At 40.8% G+C, this 20,933-nt stretch overlaps 1 protein-coding gene across 8 annotated transcripts in view; it reads left to right on the top strand.

Annotated features, from left to right (window-relative positions):
* LOC127372481 (transcription factor SOX-13) overlaps positions 1-20,606 on the top strand; it is a 48,668-nt gene extending 28,062 nt beyond the window's left edge. For 4 of the 8 annotated variants that reach the window (XM_051416220.1, XM_051416214.1, XM_051416216.1 and 1 more), the window contains exons 4-14: positions 214-300; positions 1,541-1,713; positions 3,487-3,555; positions 3,698-3,812; positions 6,641-6,717; positions 7,379-7,544; positions 9,355-9,485; positions 12,735-12,840; positions 13,316-13,501; positions 14,794-15,010; positions 16,746-20,606. In XM_051416220.1, coding sequence (XP_051272180.1) covers positions 214-300; positions 1,541-1,713; positions 3,487-3,555; positions 3,698-3,812; positions 6,641-6,717; positions 7,379-7,544; positions 9,355-9,485; positions 12,735-12,840; positions 13,316-13,501; positions 14,794-15,010; positions 16,746-17,037 — 1,619 coding nt within the window. In that variant the 3' untranslated portion in view covers positions 17,038-20,606. The remainder of the gene's footprint in view (positions 1-213; positions 301-1,540; positions 1,714-3,486; positions 3,556-3,697; positions 3,813-6,640; positions 6,718-7,378; positions 7,545-9,354; positions 9,486-12,734; positions 12,841-13,315; positions 13,502-14,793; positions 15,011-16,745) is intronic. The other 4 variants (XM_051416217.1, XM_051416219.1, XM_051416215.1 and 1 more) reach the window with 3 other exon arrangements.
* Positions 20,607-20,933: the final 327 nt, after the last annotated feature.

The raw sequence follows: 20,933 nt of genomic DNA, 5'->3' as shown, positions 1-20,933 counted from the left end.
CTCAAACACTCAAAACTTCTCTCAGACGCGCAAACAACCTCTGCCCTTCGGCACCTCAAATGTCTTCTTCAATCAATGCCATTAGGAAGGCAGAGGAGAGGCTGAGAAAGTAGTTTGGTGTCAGATAGATTTTATTTGACGGAAAATATTTTTCACGCCATCTAGTGCAGCCCAGTGCGGTTCTGCTGAGTACCTGTTGTGTCCTGTTTACAGTAATGCCTACCATTGAGAAGCTGCTGAATGCTGACTGGAAGGAGAAACTTCTGGATAAAAGCACAGTGGGGGCAGGACAACTGAAAGGTCAGCTTTCAGACACTACCAACACCTTTATACCATTTATACAGCACTTATAAACTAAATAAAATTACTTTTAGTAATGTATCTGCCTTATTTTTTCATTTTCCATGATTGTCATTTTCTTTATGAAGTGAAAAATGTTATATAACACTTTTCAAAAGCAATACCTGGCTGCGTGCAGTAATTTGGTGCACCACTGGTTGGATAATTTTGCTGTCAAAATTGTTGGTTTCATCTTGTGTTCCCTCTAAAATCAGGGAAAGTTGGGACAAAACTATAGAAACAAACAAAAGGACGCATCTGGAGAGACAGAAGCAGGAGGAAAAGACTAGCCAAATTATATATATTATCACCAGGCGGCAGACGTTCACAAACTAATGTTGAGAGGGACTCAGCCTCCATTGTCATTGTCCCACTGTCGTAACCACACTAAGGTCTCATATGTGGTTCCGCTTTTATCTGAGTATCTCACTATTTATTTACCTCTATTATTTCACTCTTTTTAGTTGTTGTCCTTGCTTGTAGTTTTGGCAAGTGATGGAAAATACATGACAATAAAATATTAAAGATAGTTTCCTCTTGTGAGAATGAACATGAAACCAAATTGTCCAATGTTTTTGCTGTTGTTTTACTGAATAAAATGAAGGAGGAATGTTTCAACCCAGAGAACCGTATAAATAAAACCTCGTCTAAAATAAAAAAAAAAAAAAGAAGATATTTCTTGGAAAATGTAACCAGTATATAGTACAGTGTGTAGACAAATGTAAAAACTTAAAAAATGGCAATAAAAGATTTTTTTTTTGGCCACTTCGGGGCAGCGGAAAATAGGTGTGAACACAACACTGACATATTGTCACCTTTTTGTTACCAAACAGTTGCTTATTTAGACATCTAGCAGTTACGGAGCAACATTAACATTAACGTGTTGTGTCTCTGACCACCTGTAAATGTAAATCCAGAACATTGGGATTTTAGAGCTTTTTGCTTAATAAAAGCGAGAGAGTGAATCAAAACCCAAAAGTTGCAGCCGGACACCTAATCAATGAACTGAAACTCGCTGTAAAGCTCCATGAAGCCAAGTTGAGCTACATTAAGGCCACTTTATAATTTGTTACACTGCTTACAAATAATAAAAATGTATAGAAACCCTTTACCATCCAACACTGATCATAACACGGTTTGGCATGAAATGTAAGTCCTCAACCAGTTCTTAGAGAAACCTGACGCTCTGATTCCCGTCCAGGTACCCAGGAGTCTCTGGCAGAGAAGGAGCTCCAGTTGTTGATGATGATCAACCAGCTGAGCGGTCTGAGAGAGCAGCTACTGGGAGCCCACTCTGAGCAGAGGAACATGGCTGCCTTGCTGCTGGAGAAGCAGCAGCAGCAGATGGAGCTGGCTCGACAGCAGCAGGAACAGGTACCACCACCAATCACAGAGCCCCAGAATCCATCGTCATTCTATTCAAAACATACAAATATGATGTCAAAATCAAATTTCTGTGGCTCTGCTGTCCATTAACTTGATGAAAACTATAATGGGCCTTTATGACACAGTGGATCTGGAAACAAAGGAATCCCGGAACCTAAATCAGGAGCTCTGCGCATTCGTGTTTATGTTTTGACAGAATATGAAGGAGCATGAAGACTAGACAAATTAGACAGATGAAATTAAAAGAGATCTTTGTTTGGGATGTCATTTTTGCACACAACGAGACCGCAGAGACAGAAAACATCAGTTGGCATTAGTTTTGGCTGATTTTAGAAACAACTTTTATTTAAAAGTCAGTAACATTAGAAGTAATTCCCATACTAATATTGATATTCGTGACCACCGGTGCTTACTTGCAGTCTGAATGGTGCTGGACACATGTTTTAGCAGCCTTGAGGCTTGTTTTGACCAGTCAACTCACTGAGCACTTAAAAAAGTACTCCAACATTTTAGCATTGCACTTCTTTGACACTGTCAAACCCAAGAGGTTTTTTTAAAAGGACCTAATTTGATTCAGCAGAACTAGAGATACCATCTTTTGTATTCCTTGTCAAAACCTGGCACCTAACTACATTTACATTACCCACAATGCAGTTGTGACCATTGAAGATTAAGTCAGAGATTTGGTGTGTTTCTAGTGGCTAATGTTTTTTTTTTAGAATTTTATCAGATTTCACAAAGCTTTCTACTGAGCCACAAAAGGCTTCATACAACTTTTTTTCACATACACAGTAGTACTCTCCTCCTCAACACACCTAAACACACTTTTATATGTAAAAGAGGAGGAATTCCCCTTTACCCAACTTTACCCAAAGAGTTCCCGGACTGTCAAAAAAGAGCTGAGACTTTTTGTTGGGTAGCAACTGTGTTCAGACATCTAAAACTAGAACCACATTCCTGCAGTTGAAAAGCAAGTAACGTTCCCGACTTTCTAAAAAAGTTCCTTTGTCCCTGGAAAAGTTCCTGTGGTTGAAGTCACAGCTTGACAGCTTGCTCACATATCAAATCTTTGCCTCAACAGCTCAACAGTGCTGTTTATGTAACACTAAACTATATACATAATAATGTGTACCTATTCTTGACTTCAGACCAATTTAAACTACATGGAGTTTTTAACTTTTTCATGATGCCTCTATATGATCTACATAAACAAACAAGACCATCAGTGAAAAGATTGGCTATTACTAAATAGTTATTCTTAATGCCTGCTACCAGGTCGGACTCAGTCAGTTCCCCTTTGAAATCAATGAAACCAGGCTGTAGAAAGACTACCGCTTTTGTCCACAGGGGTCGCCAGAATCAACACAAAATGAAAGTTCCTCATTGATGCTTTAAATTAATTGTGAATTATACAAAAAATATGTGTGATTACTGAAGCAGTTAGGGGTCATTGCAGTGTTTTTCAGTTTAACCACAGTCCATGTTATTAATAGTCTTTATCTAAGGCAGCATTTCTCTGTAAAATTGAAAATTGATCACGTTCATGTTCATATACTATGTATTGATGATTAGAATTTCTGTTGACAGTATGAAATTGAGAGGTAGAATAAGAGTAATACGTTCTGCAGTGAATTGCATTTGATGGTGATTCAGGTTGAGATGAATGATGTCCAGATCCTGGTTTCCTACACTCTGTGCACGCTGTCTGTCTGCCACACACATACGGGATGCGTGTGAGAATGACCTTGTCTTGTGTCTCAGATCGCCAAGCAGCAGCAGCAGCTGATACAGCAGCAGCACAAGATCAACCTGCTTCAGCAGCAGATCCAGGTCAGCGCCTCTCAAGACTTCTTCACACAGCACAGCCAGCAGCACTAGCATGGACAGTCATTGCAAATGATCAGAAATCTGTGTTTCAGACAAATGAGGCAAGAACTTTTGTGTAAGGTGTATCTGTCCTGCCTCGTCCCAGCAGGTGAACATGCCCTACGTGATGATCCCGGCTTTCCACCCCAACACCCAATCCCTCTCTGTCACCTCTGACCCCCAGATGACTTTGCCACTGCAACCAATCCCCTGCAAGCCAGGTCAGTCATCAGGCTAGTAGAGAGGTTTCAGTTTTAAACACTGGAATTTGGTGCTCCACTCTGCTAACATTAGTTTCTGGGTAAAGGTGTATAGGGGTACGCTTTCCTTCTTTGAAGATAAACTACAAGATCATGCTGTAGTCTGTCCGGATGCTGCGCTGTGCCCTTGCAGCTGAGTTCTACCTTTTTTGTTCCATCAACATGAATTTATTAACAGCATTAAAAAAATCAATTTAGGATCACAGAAGATAAGAATCGCAATTCTTTTGTGAATGTGAATGGACCTCATTGAAATAAATGAGGGGGCTGTGCTTTTCAGGCAGCGCCGTTGTGTATCTGAACACAATAGGATTTGAGTTGAAGATGGTTTTCACAGTACACAAAACGTATCAAAACTCCCAAAGAAAGGTCTACACCCAGTACTGTAAAGCATAATCCTGGGCTGTTGCTCTAACCAATAAAAGGGTCAACCCCCTCCCACTACTGCTTTATATTATGCTATAGTGTTGCCTGAGCAACTTTAGCAAGACCTTGTACACTCAATAAGGTTCCATACTCTATTAAGTCTGCCTTCAGTAATCATTGTGGTCTCTTGATAATCCTCCAAGGTTTCTCTACACCAGGCTGTAAAAACTGGGGTTTTGTCAGTTCTTTCATGGTCTGTTCTTACATTCCAAAGAAGAAAGAACATTGAACTCGTGTGATAATGACTGTGTGCTTTGAAGGCCACAAACTTTGTGCTGAAAAGTTGTAGCCATCATTACAGTTCCATGAGTTACCATGCATGCGGAAACACCTTCTGATGCACTTTAATTCAAGGCCTACTTTATAGAAAATGGAAAGACATTAGTGAGATACAAATGTAGACTTTAGTTAATAGTATGGCTGATAGTACCTTTCACACACTTATGCTTGTACAGTTATACAGGCTATAGAGGGCACCGTGAAAAAAAGCCCCAGCTTTGTGCAGTCTTGCTTTTACAAGTCTTAAAAGCTGTTCTCGCAGATGACCTTGTCCTCTCTAGCTTTTCAAACCTAAAAGACACAAGGCCAGTCTTTAACATTGTAGGGGGGCTTTAAGGATAACCATTAATTTGCTTTCTTTATTTACCACCTAGAGCCGAAGGATCTGTCCTAGGTTTCTGCCTTTTAACAGGCAGTTTTTCCTTGCCCTTGTCGCCAAGTGCTTGCTCATGGTGGTACTGTTGGGTCTCTGTAAATAATGTTATAAGGAGTTCGGTCTAGACCTGCTCTATTTGAAAAGTGTCCTGAGATAACTTCTGTTATGAATTGGCACTATACAAATAAAATTGAATTGTATTGAATGAATTTATTTCAAGAAATGTGTGTGCGTGCGTCAGAATGTTTTGGCAGATGAATGTAAAAGAATTGTCAAAAGACTGTTGGGTTGTATGGAAGAGGTCAGCTATAATCAGAAAGTTAAAGTCATCTTTTCTTTCAAGATATGGATAGAGTAAGGAAGTACGCTGTGTAATTGAATTCTGGAGCTGTCTTTGATTTTTATTATTATTATTATCGCTGTAATTTCCCTGGAAGTCAAGACTAAGTGCACCTCATTCTTTGCTATGCTGGGAATAATTTTAATGCTATCAATAACGCTATGATAAAACATTTACTACATCCGAAGGGGCTTCATGGCTATTACTTTTTTTAAAGAATTCAAGTTCAACAGGTTCTTTATTAAAATGTATTTTGATTCAAGCCTAATCCTAAACTGCACTGTAGAATTGACAGTGTTCCATTCATTTGCAGCGTGCCTTAACACAAGACTCCTTTGTTGTTGTGCTAATGTTACCGTAAGTCTGAAGACAGCATAACCATTATCCACGATTTTTCACACATTACTTTTAGAGGGTTTGTTAGCATGACTCATTAGTTTCCTCCATTTTGCACTAAGGATGTTCTCTTTATTAGCCCCATTTACTGAAAGGGCAAGGCCTGCAAGTCATGGCCTGTTGTGCTTATATACTGTGAACTGGCTTTGGGGCGATTTGATGATTTAACATGAGATGATGATGAGATTTTGCCATGCGGTTTTTATTGTGGTAGCTAACCACCCTCTAATCTAGTTATTAAATATGGAGACCCAGAGTGTTCAAAACTCAATTAATAAATTAGACATTATGAAATTAATATTCATTAGATATAGGAAAATACAAACAAAATATATCAAATATATATATATATATATATATATAAATTCATCTTCTCTGCTATTAAAGACAACAAAGACTTTAGGAACAGGGACATTTTAATAACTAAAGTCTGCTGGAATAACATTTCATAATAATAGTCTAAAATGCTTTTAATTATTTTTCAGTTTCATTGTTATATCATTTTTATGATTGTTTATTTGATAACATCTAATCTTCTTATTTAATTTTGAACACTTGGGGACTCCATACATACTACATAGTTAATCCCCCCATGTTGTAGTGGCTTGGTACAGTCTGATTGGCCTCTTCCTGTATTTTAATTAATTTATATGTTTATATATCTTTCTTCTAATGTATGTTCATTGTTATTGTGTTGTAAGGACAAAATCAATTAAAAGAAAAGCAAAGGAACAATGTAGAGTGTAAACTATAGAAGGTGTGAGTGCAGGGTCACTGACATTTTAACCAGCTGTGTGCTGCCATCACAGTTACTCCCTGACAGCTAGCTAATGCTAATAGTCACCAAACTTTGTGTTCTGTAGCTCCTGAGCATCTCTGTCTGTGTGCAGAGTAACCACACTGGTATTTTGTTCAGTACATTTGAATCAAGTTTGAGCGTCAACCAATGATAATGTTTTACACCTTCCACAGCTGTGGACTATCCCATGCAGCTGCTGCAGAACCCTCACGCAACGCCCGTGAAGAGGAGCAGTGGTTCCTTCCGACAGGTACAATAGTACTACAGAATATTTATTGTGTTTGAAATGTTGACCTCAATGCAGCAAACTCAGTTCCCAAGTCCTTCAAATGCAAACATTTCTAATGTATTATAGAGCTAGACCTTACTGCGAGAATAGTGACTCATGGCAGTGTGTTTGTTTACTTTACAGTGTGTGTATGTACTATATACTGCATAGTTTGTGTGTGTGGATTAAGGTGCATTAATGAAAGTGACAGCCTCCTGATTAAACAGTGAATGTACTTTTCTTGTACTTGGGAGGCTGAAAAGGGCTTTTTGAATACACCACACCCTCTGTTCAAAGCTTTAATATGTGTAGTATAGCTGTGTGTGAGTGTGTTCTTGCCTGTGTGTGTGTGTGTGTGTGTGTGTGTGTGTGTGTGTGTGTGTGTGTGTGGCGTGAGGTGTATTTTGTATTGCTTCTCAAGCAGAGATAGACCAACACAGTTTAAATAAACAAAGGGAAAGAGAAGATGAGGTGAACAAGCAGACAAAAGACCAGAGATGCAACAAAGGTGTGACAGATGCGCTTGGACATGCTAAATCTTCCATGCATAACCGGAATACACGCACACCCTCGCCCTTACGGTTATGCCTGAGTGTGTGTAAGGGGCCCCACCCCTGCTCATCTGCTCTCCCTGTGTGTTTAGGAAGCCAGTCAGCCCTTGAACCTGACCTCCAAGCCAAAGGGGCTGGAGCTGGGGAAAACACCCAGTCCACAGAGCATGGAGCTGGGATCGCTGGCGCTGCAGGGGGCCTACAGGCACAGAGATCTCCACAGAGAAGTGTCCCACAGCCCGCAACGATCTGCCCTCAGTGAGTTATGTTGACAGTCAGAAAGTGTGAATTTGTGATCCCAAAAGGGGAAAAACTGTTGCTTCTTCACAGATCCTCTAACATGCTTGAGTCAAAGTCACCCTCTGTATTTCTGTCACAGTAACAGGGTTTAAAGGTCTAGTGTGTAACATTTTTAAAATAATAATATAGTGAATATTCCTAGGTATGTTTTCATTGGTATATAATTAGAATGAGTTGTTTTTATCTATAGAGGGAGCAGGTCCTCTGCAAGCCACCTCAAGCATTGGCTCTAGAAAGGGCCTTTGACAGTATTTTGCGAGTTTCGCAGTCACCATAGTTTCTCCTACACACTGGGAACAAGAGGTTGAGGCGAGGGGGATGTAATCTGCAACTACAACACTAGATGCCACTAAATCCTACACACTGCTCCTTCTAACTGTTGCCTTTGGAACAGACAGGCCTTTTTTGCACTTATAAAACTTCTACTGAAGGAAGCTGTGGAGTTTTGTTTTGTGTGTATCTTTTTGTTTGTGGGGCTGCTGTCTAGTGTCTACTGTGTTTGATTCTACCACCAGGATGTAGCAAAGCAAAAGTCAAAAGATTCTACACACAGTGGCATTTGATTTTAAAGGAGTGACATTGTCACATAGAAAACACTTCATCTATTGTTTTTCATTTGGTGTCTTATTGCTCTTTCCTTAAAAAAATCTAACACTGCAAAGGAAGGGAAGCAGTTTACATTTCCACTTGTTTAGAACTGTAAACAGATGAGAATTAGGAGAGAAAAAAGAAATTACAGAAACTCAAAGACATTGTACCACCCAGTGTTTGACAGATGAGAGATGTTGCAGTAATGAGCCATTGGCAACAAACATCTACTGTAGTTCAATTCAAAGCAGGAACTGTGGGTTATCACTATAGATATGCTTAGGAAACAAACAGAGGCTATTGGGACTTGTGGACATATGAAAAACTGAGCGTTACTTAATAAAAGAACACTGAATGAGAAATAAGATAGAATAAGTTACCGTTCATACATAATGAAAAGGACAAAGGAAATTCAGATAGATTTAACCTTAATTCTATTTTGTATGAAAAACATATAGACATTCAACCTAACCAGGTTACAGACACTGGATTTCCCGTAATTCTAATTCTAAATTTGCACATTACGAATGTTTTTGACTACAGTGACGTGTTTCTGTTGTTTTGTCCAACGCTGTAGGCAGTCTGTTTTGGGCAGCATGCACTGGAATTAATTACTACAATTTGTATTTTTTGTCTTTTCCCTGATAGTTTGATTAAGTTGCAATTTAAACTGGTGACTTTAAAGAAATAGGAGGATCTGAAAAGTTGGCCACACTGAATGCACTGAACGAGGGTACTGGGCGAAACAAACGCAAACAAATTGAAAACACGTAGGAAATGATAAGAGACAAATCTGATGACATTGCTCATAAAACATATGAAGACATATTGAACAGATTTTCTACTGTATATTGGGGCGGACAGATTAGTACTTTTTCAGTACCAATGAATGTATGGTTACGCCCAAGCTGACATTGGCTTTCACACAGAAATATTGTCATGAAATAAAACACAAAATATATACTAAATGTGAAAATACATGCAAATGCCTTGTTTAATATTATAACTTTGTCTATTTGTCTCAGTTATTAAATTATTTAACTTTCTGAAACAAATTACTCTATGTAGGTTAGGGAAGAGTGCTGATAATATGAAATATGTTTCTAGTCTCATTTTCTTCTTCATCATATTGTTCCTCATTTTTTGTTCTCTTCCTCCCTGTCTTGGTTTTTGTCTCCAGGTTTCCTCGGAGACGGCGACGTGGTCACCCAGGCCATCCATGACGCCCAGCTGCTCCTGAGGAGCCACAGCACCGGCGGGCGAGAGAGGGAGAGGGACAGGGAGAGAGAGCGAGACGGTGGCGGGAAGATGGTGAGCTAATGTCCAAACTGCACTGTCCCTAAATACATTGACAGGGTTGGCACAACGCTATGTGAACATGATGGCAGATTTACATGTAATTGTCGTCTCAGGTATCGTGAATCACCTGCAGCACTTTTACATTGAAGTCACAAAGGCTCACTGACCACAACATTCCCATAACACGGCACAAGTCTGAATTGAATGCTGTGCGATTAGATTAAGGCCACAGCAGCTCAAGATAAAACACAGAGGGAAAATAAATGCACATTGCACCACTCATTTTCCACTTTATTGCATATTACATACAGTTTATATATTTTTATTTTAGTTTATATTGTCTATTATATTTTCATTTTATTATTTTGTATTGTGTTTTACTCTCCTTCACTGGACATCTTCAATCTGAAATAAAAACTATAACGGCTAGAGCTTTCGTTCTTTTTGCAGCAAAAAGCTAAGGCTTCTGTTACGTTATACTATGTTACGTGCAAAACGTAGTGACAGTGTGCGTCGCCGCCAGCTGACTGCCGTGGGTGGAGGAGAGAGGAGTAGAGGAGCGGCTAAAAAATCGCAGTCAAAATAAGCATAATCTCAAAAACAAAAACCTGTAGATGGTTCAAATTATGGAGTGTCCAGAAATATTTTGTTCATGTTTCTACATTTAGAAATCTTTTGAATCACTATTTCTCGTTTTTATTTAGTAAGATTTGATGATAAAACAGGTACATTTTTTTATTTATAGCCTTTTAGCTTGGGTTGATTCTATTGCAGAGTTCAAAGGGTTGAGGCAAGGCGCTACAGATGAAAACCCTGGTCAATTTTTTTGCTTTCATAACTTGTCTTCTTTCACACTAGTGGAAAGAAAACGTACACATTTAGGTGTTTTTTTTTTTACTGCAGTTTGTCTATTTGCTTCAGTAGAACTTTAACCAAAAAGTTTGATTGAGCATCAGATAATGCCTTGTTTGCATATTTATACAAAAAAAACGTTTTAATGTAGTTAAGTAATAAGCTGAAGAGGTTTCATGGTGATATCTATTGCTTTACATTTCTACCCTTTTCACCTGTAGTGTCTCCCCTTAATACTAACAGGCCTACTAATACTATATTTATTTAGAACACCTGCATCAGAGGTGTCTGCTACAGTCCGTTCACTGGAACCTGGAATAACTGGGGTCTAGCAGAAACAAGTTGTGAACAGTGACATATCATCCCCTTTTTAAGTTGATATGGTGAAACAGTTGCTTATGTACACATCCAGCTGTTACGGCGCAACATTATCATTCATCTGGAGTCATGTTTCTGCCCAACTGGCAAATATAAGTCCAATATTCACTCTCTTTTAGCTCTGTTTTTGGTCTCAGAATCTGAATTGGCCAATCAGAATTTAGGGACTGTGGTATAAATTTACATAATGGACAGCTGTGTCTGAATTACAGAAAGCCATTACTTTAACACATAGGTACAGAGGCTAATGTTATGCTTTTTATATGTCTGAAATTCCTACTTCCACATATAGCCACTCACAGAATAGAAAGCCTGTGAAATGGATTATATTTTGACATTTCACCACTGAAATTCAGAATAATTCAATTATTTATGATTGTTCGTAAAAGGCCAAAAGACATCTGTCAGACCTTACAGATCCCCTCCAGACATATACTGTATACAAATAATCTGCTAGGAACAATAATGTGTGTTTGAAAATCCTTAAAATGTAATCTACTCCTTCTACATCATTAAAAATCTCAGTTCAAATGTTTGTTTCTAAAGTTTCCCTGCTGGACACAAGATGTCTCCTACTTCACTGTAAAGTCCATTCACAGTGGATGTGCACTGGTGGCTTCAACTCTACATCACACTGTACAAGTTGCACACTGACTATTTGTGATGTCACAAATCATGGTGGTAGGCCCCGCCCCTTAAAATCAGCTTTTAAATGAGCACGGAGAAACTTTCCACTTTTAGCAGATTCATGTAAAAAAAACATTGTTCTAGTGTCAAACTCTGCACATACGGCATTCAAACAGCACGCTGTAGGAACAAGAACAAGGAACTGTTCTTTTTTTATTACTGGAGGGGGACTTTAATGTAACAGCTGGAGTTTGTAATGCAAGTACCTTCTTACTGAACAAACTGGATATAAGGAAACACTCGCTGTCTGTCTCTCTTTCCCCGACTGACATCTATAGGGGTCTAATCGGGGGTCAGAGTCAGGTTTAATGTTACAGGGAGTCATGCTCCTGGGATTTAGCCGTCTGAAGAATATCGCAGCTGTAGTGTAACCACACACACAAAAGTATTTTAGGTGCTGCCTTCTGCAAAATGCTGTTAAGTAAACACAGTGTGGATATGACAAAGAAGTTACGTCTCTGTTGTTTCCATTATTAGTAAGTGAAAAGGGGCTGCGTATTCAGCGTCCCTTGACAAAGATGGTATCAACTGCTGTTATTCTCCTTTTTTGTGAGTACATTTGCACTCTACAGCAAAGCAAAATGGAAACTCTGTATTCAGAAATCTTGCATCTATGTAAACTGTCTGCAAAAACCGTGCTCGTTATTTTTTTGTTATGGTTCTTGTAAAAATTGTCTTCTATTCCGGTCTCGGTTTTGATTCTTTGAGGTGGCTGAAGCTTTGGTCTCAGCCTCGTCCTGGAGCAACAGCTGTTGCAGCCTCACAATACCACAAAGGCCTCAGTGTGGCATTGACTGAGCCACCTGCCCTCTCTCTTTGTCCACAGTAATACTGTACTCTGTGGCTCTCCTCCATTATCCTGCTCCATCTCGCCTCTGCGGCTGCTTTAACACCAACACTGATGGCTGACCTATTTTGGTATTACACTCCACTGCATGGGGATAAATAATGTTTTACGGCACGGGAACGGATGGCGCGTACGCTGATGGTGTGATAGTTTTGCAAATTCAGAGTTGTCACATTCCCAACTCTGCCTTTTCTCCTTCACCTTTCCTCCCTGAAACAATAAACACCATTCTTCCTCCGACACAGCGTTGTCATTTCCTTTCTTTGCATTTACAGCTCTGCATTTAAACGGCAGCTGATATGGTGAGCGTGCAGTTTCTTTACCTTAAATAGCACTCTGTGTGACACATGCGTGCCTCGAAACACACCCCGCGGACATTGGGTCATCTTTTTACTGCAGTCGAAATTCAAATGCTCCCTTTGTGCTCGAGTGTGAATATTTGAGTGACTCAACCGCATATCTGACTTCATCTGTCTTTGTCTTTTCCACGTCTGCAGGAATATAAAGAGTCTCCCCACAGCGAGAGAATTTCTCACTCCGAGCGGGGTGAGGACAGACATGGCCTGCCGTCCACTGAGGACCACCTCAGCAGCGACTCTGAGGGTAGGTCTCCCTGCAGGAGCCTGTTTGATAACAATGGCCTTATCTTCACTGATAACACATTAAACAACTTCAACCATGCTAGTTATTAAAAAGTGTTTTATTATCGCCCCTGCAGAATATCAGATTGACATTTAAATATCCCAAAATAACTTCCACCACCTTCATATACAACTCTGACAATATCAATCAACAACTTATTGAAGTGTGGTTGCTTTGATGAGAAATGGAACAAAAGTTTCTTGTATAGACCTCAGGATGGAGAATGTGGGTGGGGAAAGTGAATCATAACTGTGCTGAACTCGGATGTTTGTGGGTGAAGAGTAAAGGTTAATAACCAGGCGAAGTAACAGTTCAAAGATGTAAAACACCAGTTTTAGGGGGAAAGGTTAATGGCAAGAATAAAAATAGAAATATTTAAGAACCAATGAGTAACACATTCCAGACACAGCAGTCTGCTGTGATCCTCTGACTGTAGGCCTCTTTTCTGTAGGTGCTCTGCCCGTCTCGGCCCCAGGCAGCTACGCTGAGGCCCGGCCCCCTCCCTCCTCGGGCCACATCAAGAGACCCATGAACGCCTTCATGGTGTGGGCCAAGGACGAACGCAGGAGGATCCTGCAGGCCTTCCCCGACATGCACAACTCCTCCATCAGCAAGATCCTGGGTGAGCCTATAGCACTTGGTAGGGGTGGGTTTCACTCTCTATTCTGAGACGCTGTCTGGCACATGTGAGGGCACGGACAGCCACCTGCTTCACACACACACACGCACGCACGCACGCACAGACACACACACACACACACACACACACACACACACATGCACGCTTGCACGCACACACACACACGCACACACACACACACACACACACACACACACACTGGCCTGAATCCCTTTCCTTGGACCAAACATTTACATTCCATTCTATTGTGGAGAGCTTGTTGTTGTGAGCAACCACCCTTCACACACACACACACACACGCAGACATGAATTCTCACATGCATGCAAACTATGCACAGTCATACATATATATATATATATATATATATATATATATAAAACCGTTACTCTACTTAACGACACAATATCATTACTAATCACTGCTTAATCTCTATTTACAGGGAATTGTTTTTTCCTGTAAACTCTATGAGATCCATGTTTATGACAGTTTTCACACCAATTACTGCACCAGCTGATCTCACACCTCTCTGGCTGAAGATGTGTTAACCACACCTTTCACCCAATCAAATCATCTTTGGTGTAATTTTAAAAAATATGCTTTTCCATGTACCACAGTAACAATGACTAAATCATAATGACAGCTTTCAAATACAATAAAACATATATTTCTTCATTAATTCTACCAATTTAAAGGACCAGAGTGTAGGATTTGGTGCAGATTGCAACCAACTGAATACAGCTCAGTCTTCCAAGCCGTGTAGGAGAAACTACAGTGGCCGCAAAACTCACGAAAGGCCCAATCTAGAGCCAGTGTTTGGTTTGTCTGTTCTGGGCTACTGTAGAGACATAGTAGTTGCACATGGTGGCCTCCATAGAAGAGAACACAACTATTCTTATTTTCAGGTGATTATACACTAATGAAAACATACCTAAATGTGACACACTGGACCTTTAAGGCAATAATGTGAAACTTAAAAAAAAAAAAAATTCACTAACCCAATCTTTTACAAATTTAAATGATCAATTCAACCCAACACTCCTGGCTCTATAATCAGCATGTACAGTGTGATGTAGAAACTTGAAGCCACCAGTGCACATACACTGAGAATGGAAAAAAAACTCTTAACTCATGCCTGAAGGGGACCTTTAAAGTAAATCCTAGCCAAAACAAATCCTGAAACTCTAAAAAGCTTTTCAGCTGAGAAGCTAAATTCACATTTTAAGCATGCTCTCTTCCCCTCATCCTCCTTGTGCCAATGTGTCTCTGTCTTTAGGCTCCAGGTGGAAGGGCATGTCCAACCAGGAGAAGCAGCCGTACTATGAAGAGCAGGCGAGGCTCAGCAGGCAGCATCTGGAGCGCTACCCGGACTACAAGTACAAACCCCGGCCCAAGCGGACCTGCATCGTGGAGGGACGGAGGCTGAGGGTGGGCGAGTACAAGGCCATGATGAAGAGCCGCCGGCAGGAGCAGAGAGCGACCTACACGCACAGGTAGAAACCAGCGCACCCACAGAGGCCAACGGGCTTCACACAACTCTGAGATAATGCCAGAGTTCGTCCTTGGCACACAACACTGACAATTCACTCCACTGACAAGAGTTTGATATGCACCTCCACACATTGTAGACAATTCCTGCAGCTCCCAAAGCTCTTTTTTATTCTTCAAGCCACAAACAAAAGTGAAGCATTGAGCCGGGCTTTTTTTCAGTCTGTCCTCGACGATGAATAGCATCCGTCGCCATTGTTCCCTCGAACTCCTCCAACTAGTTAAGCTGGAGGAGTTCGAGGTTGGAAATGTTAGCAGTGGTTGGTTTTGAGTGTTTTTCTGTTTTATGTGTTCGTTTTATTTGTCTCACAGATGCACTCACCACATCTTTTCTCTTTTACACTCTTTTGAGAAATAAAACATTAATCAGAATGTCACAGCGGTCTTGGATTTCATTTCTGATCACGTCTTCAAACCTGTTGTTTATGCTGGGACCTCACTTCTTACTATTAATTGCTTTGAAGTCACTTTGTACTGAAACAACTGATAGGTTGATATTCTTTTTGTAGTCAAAATGGAAAAACCTAACAAAGATACATTCAGGTCAAAGGTCAAACTGAAGTTAAGATGTATTTCTGCTAAGAGATCAGTATATGTTATTTTGGTGCATATTGGTATATTGGTAAAGTAGTTCATAGCTTCACTTTCAACCTCACTGGCAGTCAACCAGCAGGGTGGCCACTGCTGTCGCTCGGTCCCATCTGATCTGAGCACTCCCTCTGTTACTCTGTGTGAGTTGAATGTCGAAAGGGGCAGACTTCAGCCAACGCTATGTGCTTTTACAGTCTATACAGGGCTACAACCATTAGCCAGCTAGGCTAACTGGTTCCCACTTTCAGAGTGAAATCCAAAGCACAACATCTCCTCAATGTTACGTCCCCAATAATGTAACCATCAGATAGCCAGTTTTAATTATTTCATCTTTGTTTCCAAGAAATCATGTTTTGTCCATCAGTTTGGCTAAATACTACAGTACCCATGAGCCTCAGCCACCAATGCTATGGAGAAGAAGCTATCGTCAATGAATTTGTGAACAACACACGGTGCCATAGTTGCTTAATTCATCCAAAATTGATCCAGATTGGTGTTTGTGTTGGTTTGTCAACATCATGATCTTTAGCTTTAGTCATTAGCGGTGCTGAGCAGCTGTTTCTAACTGGTTATGAAACAGTCTCCATTTAATGCCTCTCTATGACCCACTTCAACAGAGGAGCTGTTCTTAATGCCTGCCACTGGGTCAGATTCAACGTTTTCTCAAATAACTAGATACATTTGGTTCATCTTTTGCACTGATGAGTTTCATGGCCTTTCAAACTATAGAAGTGCTTCACCGAACACTGTTGATGGAAAACGAATGGCCTCTTCTTTTGAAAAGTAAAAACATGCACAATAGCCACAATGTCATTTAAGTTTATACACAAAAAGTGAGAATTCAAATTTCTGTTTGACCTTCAACTGGAAACCAAGATAATAATCAAACATATTCATGAATACTTGTTTAAAACCTGACAAAAGTGTCTTGTATTAGTGGTTCAGAATAACGGTACCACAGCTAAACCCTATCACCTCCGTCATATAACAGGTAAAAGTCTCTGAATATCAGCAAACCCATGTATTAACACAAACTAATTGAACTGAATTAATGCTGTTGTCTTATTGTGCGCGTCACTTCCTTTCCAGTCAAACGGAACCACAGCAGATCCACTACTCCCACAACGACGGCCAGTACCCGGGGGGCGCCGGCTCGGTCTCGGTGGCGACCATGCCCTTTCACCCTGCATTACTGGAGCATTACCTGCCGCAGGTCCCTCAGGCGCCGCGCCGAGCCGAGGGCCACGCCACGCCCACCTCCCTGCCCAGAGAGAGGGAGCGGGAACGGGAGCGCGAGCGGGAGAGGCCTACGTACAGCGAAGGCGAGGAAAGCGACGGGGGAGAGAGGAGCGAGGGGGAACTGGTGCTCTTGACAGACTGAAGGGGGGAGGGAGGGGGAAAAAGGAAAACGGAGGTGAGGGATGAGGAGAGGAGGAAGGGTAGCTAAGGAGGAAGGGTGCTTTGTTGACTGACAGTCAGAGGAGAAGAATGGAGGATGAACAGGGGGAACGGGGAGGGATTGAGTTGTCACTGAATGAGAAAACTGCCCCTCTGTTAGGCAAAAGTGAAGAGATGTGGTCATACTCACTCCCTTGTAAATTAGTTGTTTTCCCTGCACCACACACACACAAACACACACACACACACACACACACACACACGTAAAGGCAAGCTCTTATCTTACTCATTTCCCTTCATAGACATGTCATCAGCTGCTTTGTTTTAGAATACAGAAGTTATATTGAAGTTATAATGTAGAAGGTTTATCGTTTAATCCCTTATGTTTCTCGTCATCCTCCCATGTTGCCAAACAAAAGCCCCCACAGGGGCACATTCAGTGGAGGAAAGTGTAAAATAAACCTCACAAGTTCAATAGAATCCCTGTTTTCACCTGTTAGACAGCTGAGGGACCTCAGAGCGGCTGCTCTCTGGTTGGAGCAACAGGCCCGTGATAGAGCTGTGTGTTATTAGTATGTCAGTACTGCCCCCTGCTGGTGAAAGCTAGTTCTTACTAAATGAAGACAACCAGAGGAGTAAGGCTTTATATCATTGTACTGAGAACACTGACATATTACAGCTAACTCACTGAACTCATGGTTCAGATTGTCTGGAAAGCGTGCACCTGGAATGTGGCGAGTCAAAAGTCAAATTTGATCTTGATAATCTGACTTTTATTCCCTTGTATGGTTTAAGCTCCAAAACACACACTGGATCCTAGTCTTCCCACAATGCAACTTGATGAAGTTTTTCATTAGACCCTCCCTGCCCACTATGTTTCAGACTCTGATGACATTGTCAGGGTTATCTTTCAGATTTGGGAGTGATCCCTCCAGTTTTCACAGAGTAGTAAACTGAACTTAATGTTTAATATGACTGGAGTGCCCCTTTAATAAATAAAATCTAATTGGAATCACGTCCCAGCAGCCATTAGGAGCATTGTTCGCTTTAAGCTAGAGTTGGGAGACAAATCCATTAAATCTATTGATTTGAATTTCACCAGTGTGTAACATTTAGGAGGATCTATTGGCAGAAATGGAATATAATATTCATAGTTTTCATTGAATAATCACCTGAAAATAAGAATCGTGTTTTGGTTACCTTAGAGTGAGCTGATATCTCCAGACGCTGCAGGTCGCCTTCCATGGAGTCCGCCATGTTGAGCCGCCATCACATTCTCTGCACACTTCACAGCCAGCGTAGTTTCTCCTTCGTGCTTAGAAGGGAGGAGTTTGAAGCAACTATACAGTTAGATGCATTAAATCTTACACACTGCACATTTAAAACGGTGTCACTCATCTACACAACACATGTAGAAACATTTTCCCATACTATCCTATGAGAGAAGAAGGGGCCGCAGTGATATGACATTACTGATGCGGTGGTGTTTCACGTCTTTTGTAGTATGAGATTTTCACCCAGCCCTACTTTAAGCTCATACAATAAGTCTTTACATCTGTCTCACTGAAAGAAATCCTGTCTGGATTATCATTTTTGGAGATTAGGTCTTATCTTGTTTGTCAGCACCAACGGAACAAATGTTCTAGTTAAGGAACAGTTAAGGGATGTCTCATCGCAACTAACAGCTTTCAATCACACCACCAGCCAGTTAGATTATATATAAGAAACTGATTCGCAGAAAATATACAGTAAACCAACAATCAAACCCCCCTCTTCCTCATCCTCCCACATCACACTATTCAGTTGAGCTGTGCTGTATATGCTGTATCCGTGTGTCTATCAGTTCCCTCTCCATAGCATGGTGGGTTGACCTCAGCCTTGCCTATTTTTTTTATACCTCTGTGTTTGCTTCTTTGAGTGTTAATTGATTGTCGTGTTGAACACCTCCTATTTGTGTATCCCAATGTGTTTTTTTGCTGCTTTTTGAGTTGCAGCCTCCCGCAGCACTGCAGAAAATATCCACATATACACTCTATACATATATTCTTTTTTGTCATCTGGAAAAATGACTCGCAATCGCCATCGTCTTGGTACGAGTACGTTGGGCCTCGTTCTAAGATATTGACATACAGATGTTTTTTCTGAAGCGGCACTGGAATTAGTTTCAGATTTGAAGAGTGAAAGTGAAACTAAATGACATTTTTGCAGTGATAGATCAATCGGCCTCATGTTAGAATTAAGGTGAAGTTCGATCTGAATAGGCTACACTGTCTAACTATCTTTTATTTTCCTGTTCACACATTACATTTCACATGGGAGCGGAAGCTGCCGTTCATTGGCTGGATGTACTTGTAAACCCCCTCTCTAATGGTGGATACAGAGACGGAGAAAGGGTCAATTAATGGTTATGAGCTTGTTGACAGTGAAACAAATATACCAAGGTTTTGAGTGACTGAACCACTGGTCGATTTTATGAGAACAAAGATACCAAAATCATCCACGAGTCCTCAGTACATCATCGGTGCTCCGTGCTAACAGTTCTGCTTACTGAGCGATATTGGGCTCCATATTAGCACTTCGCAGGCCTGCACTACGTTCTTTGATAGTGAGGCTGCATTCACTGACGGTTGGAGTTACTATATTGCTGCTTGTTGCAGACGTATGCTGAAAGCTCGTGTTTTAATGGGGTACAAGTAAAAGTAATATTTGTGTGCTGTGAGCTAGCTAGCTAGTGAACTGTGTACATGAAAACGCACGCAACTTCCCAAATAAGAACACTGATTGAACAGTGACGTTAATGAGGTTGTCTCAGCAGGAAAAAGGAAATCCTTAGTTCCAGTAATAAATCATGGTAGGCTCAATGCTAATGATGCTACAGTTTAGCATACACTGTCTTTATAGATTTTAATAACAAGCTACAGACTTTAAAGCCAAATGGTGAGCTATCTTAAATGAGCTGTAGCGTAATTTGTAGTTGTATGTAATAAAGTGGTACAGTTTAATCGAAAACGTAAGACAAGACATGTTAATAACCGGCAAGCTACAATGTTTAGCTAACAGCATGGTGCTATTAGCCTGTAGGAATCTGTGGCTAACAGTTTGGAGCACATAGATCATTTTGGTGTTTTTGTTCTCCTCGCTCAATGACCACACTGACCACACTGACCAAGACCAGTTCAACTACAACGTAATGTACCTAACACTGGGGTCAATCCACCTGTAGGTAACTGGTAGCTAACTTTTAGCTAACTGTAAGGTTGACTAATCAAAATAGCGGGAGAAGACTTCACTGAATACAATCATGGTCAGGGCTGTGTAAAGTAAAGATGCTGGCTTTTGTGCACAGAGACGGATATCGGGGGGAAAATATCGTTTTTTTAGCGGAGACGCGCTGAGGAGCCACCTGTCGTTACCCCTGCTGATGTAAATATAGAAAGAGACTTTATTTTGTTTATAAGAGCCTGTGTAATTTAAAGGTGTACGTTTCTTTATGTTTTCAGAGTTTTGTGTTGTTGGTTTTTTTCTTGAAAGACAATAAATTGGTTGTGTTAATTGCGTGTGATTTTCTTCTTGTGTGTGCGAGTGTGTGTGTGTGTGAATGTCTCCCCGCAGGCCCTGCTTGGTTCCCACGGTAACACACCACCTCAGCTCTTCTCAGCTCGCCGTTGCATTTACCCATTATATCAGCATGGCAGCGTATGCTGTTTATTTCCCGTATTCCAGCTGGTTAAAAAAACAATCACTGCAAATTAGCATCTGACAATCACAGGAAGTGACGCACCTGACTGGATCACACCTGTGCCTCTCCTACTGAGACACCTGTCTGCCATGAACAAGGGGAAGGAGTTTAAAGAAAGTTTCAACTGAAAAAAATGGAAA

Source organism: Dicentrarchus labrax, unplaced genomic scaffold (assembly GCF_905237075.1).
Source record: "Dicentrarchus labrax unplaced genomic scaffold, dlabrax2021, whole genome shotgun sequence".
Classification (NCBI taxonomy): domain Eukaryota; kingdom Metazoa; phylum Chordata; class Actinopteri; family Moronidae; genus Dicentrarchus; species Dicentrarchus labrax.
This window is presented reverse-complemented; position numbering and strand designations above follow the sequence as displayed.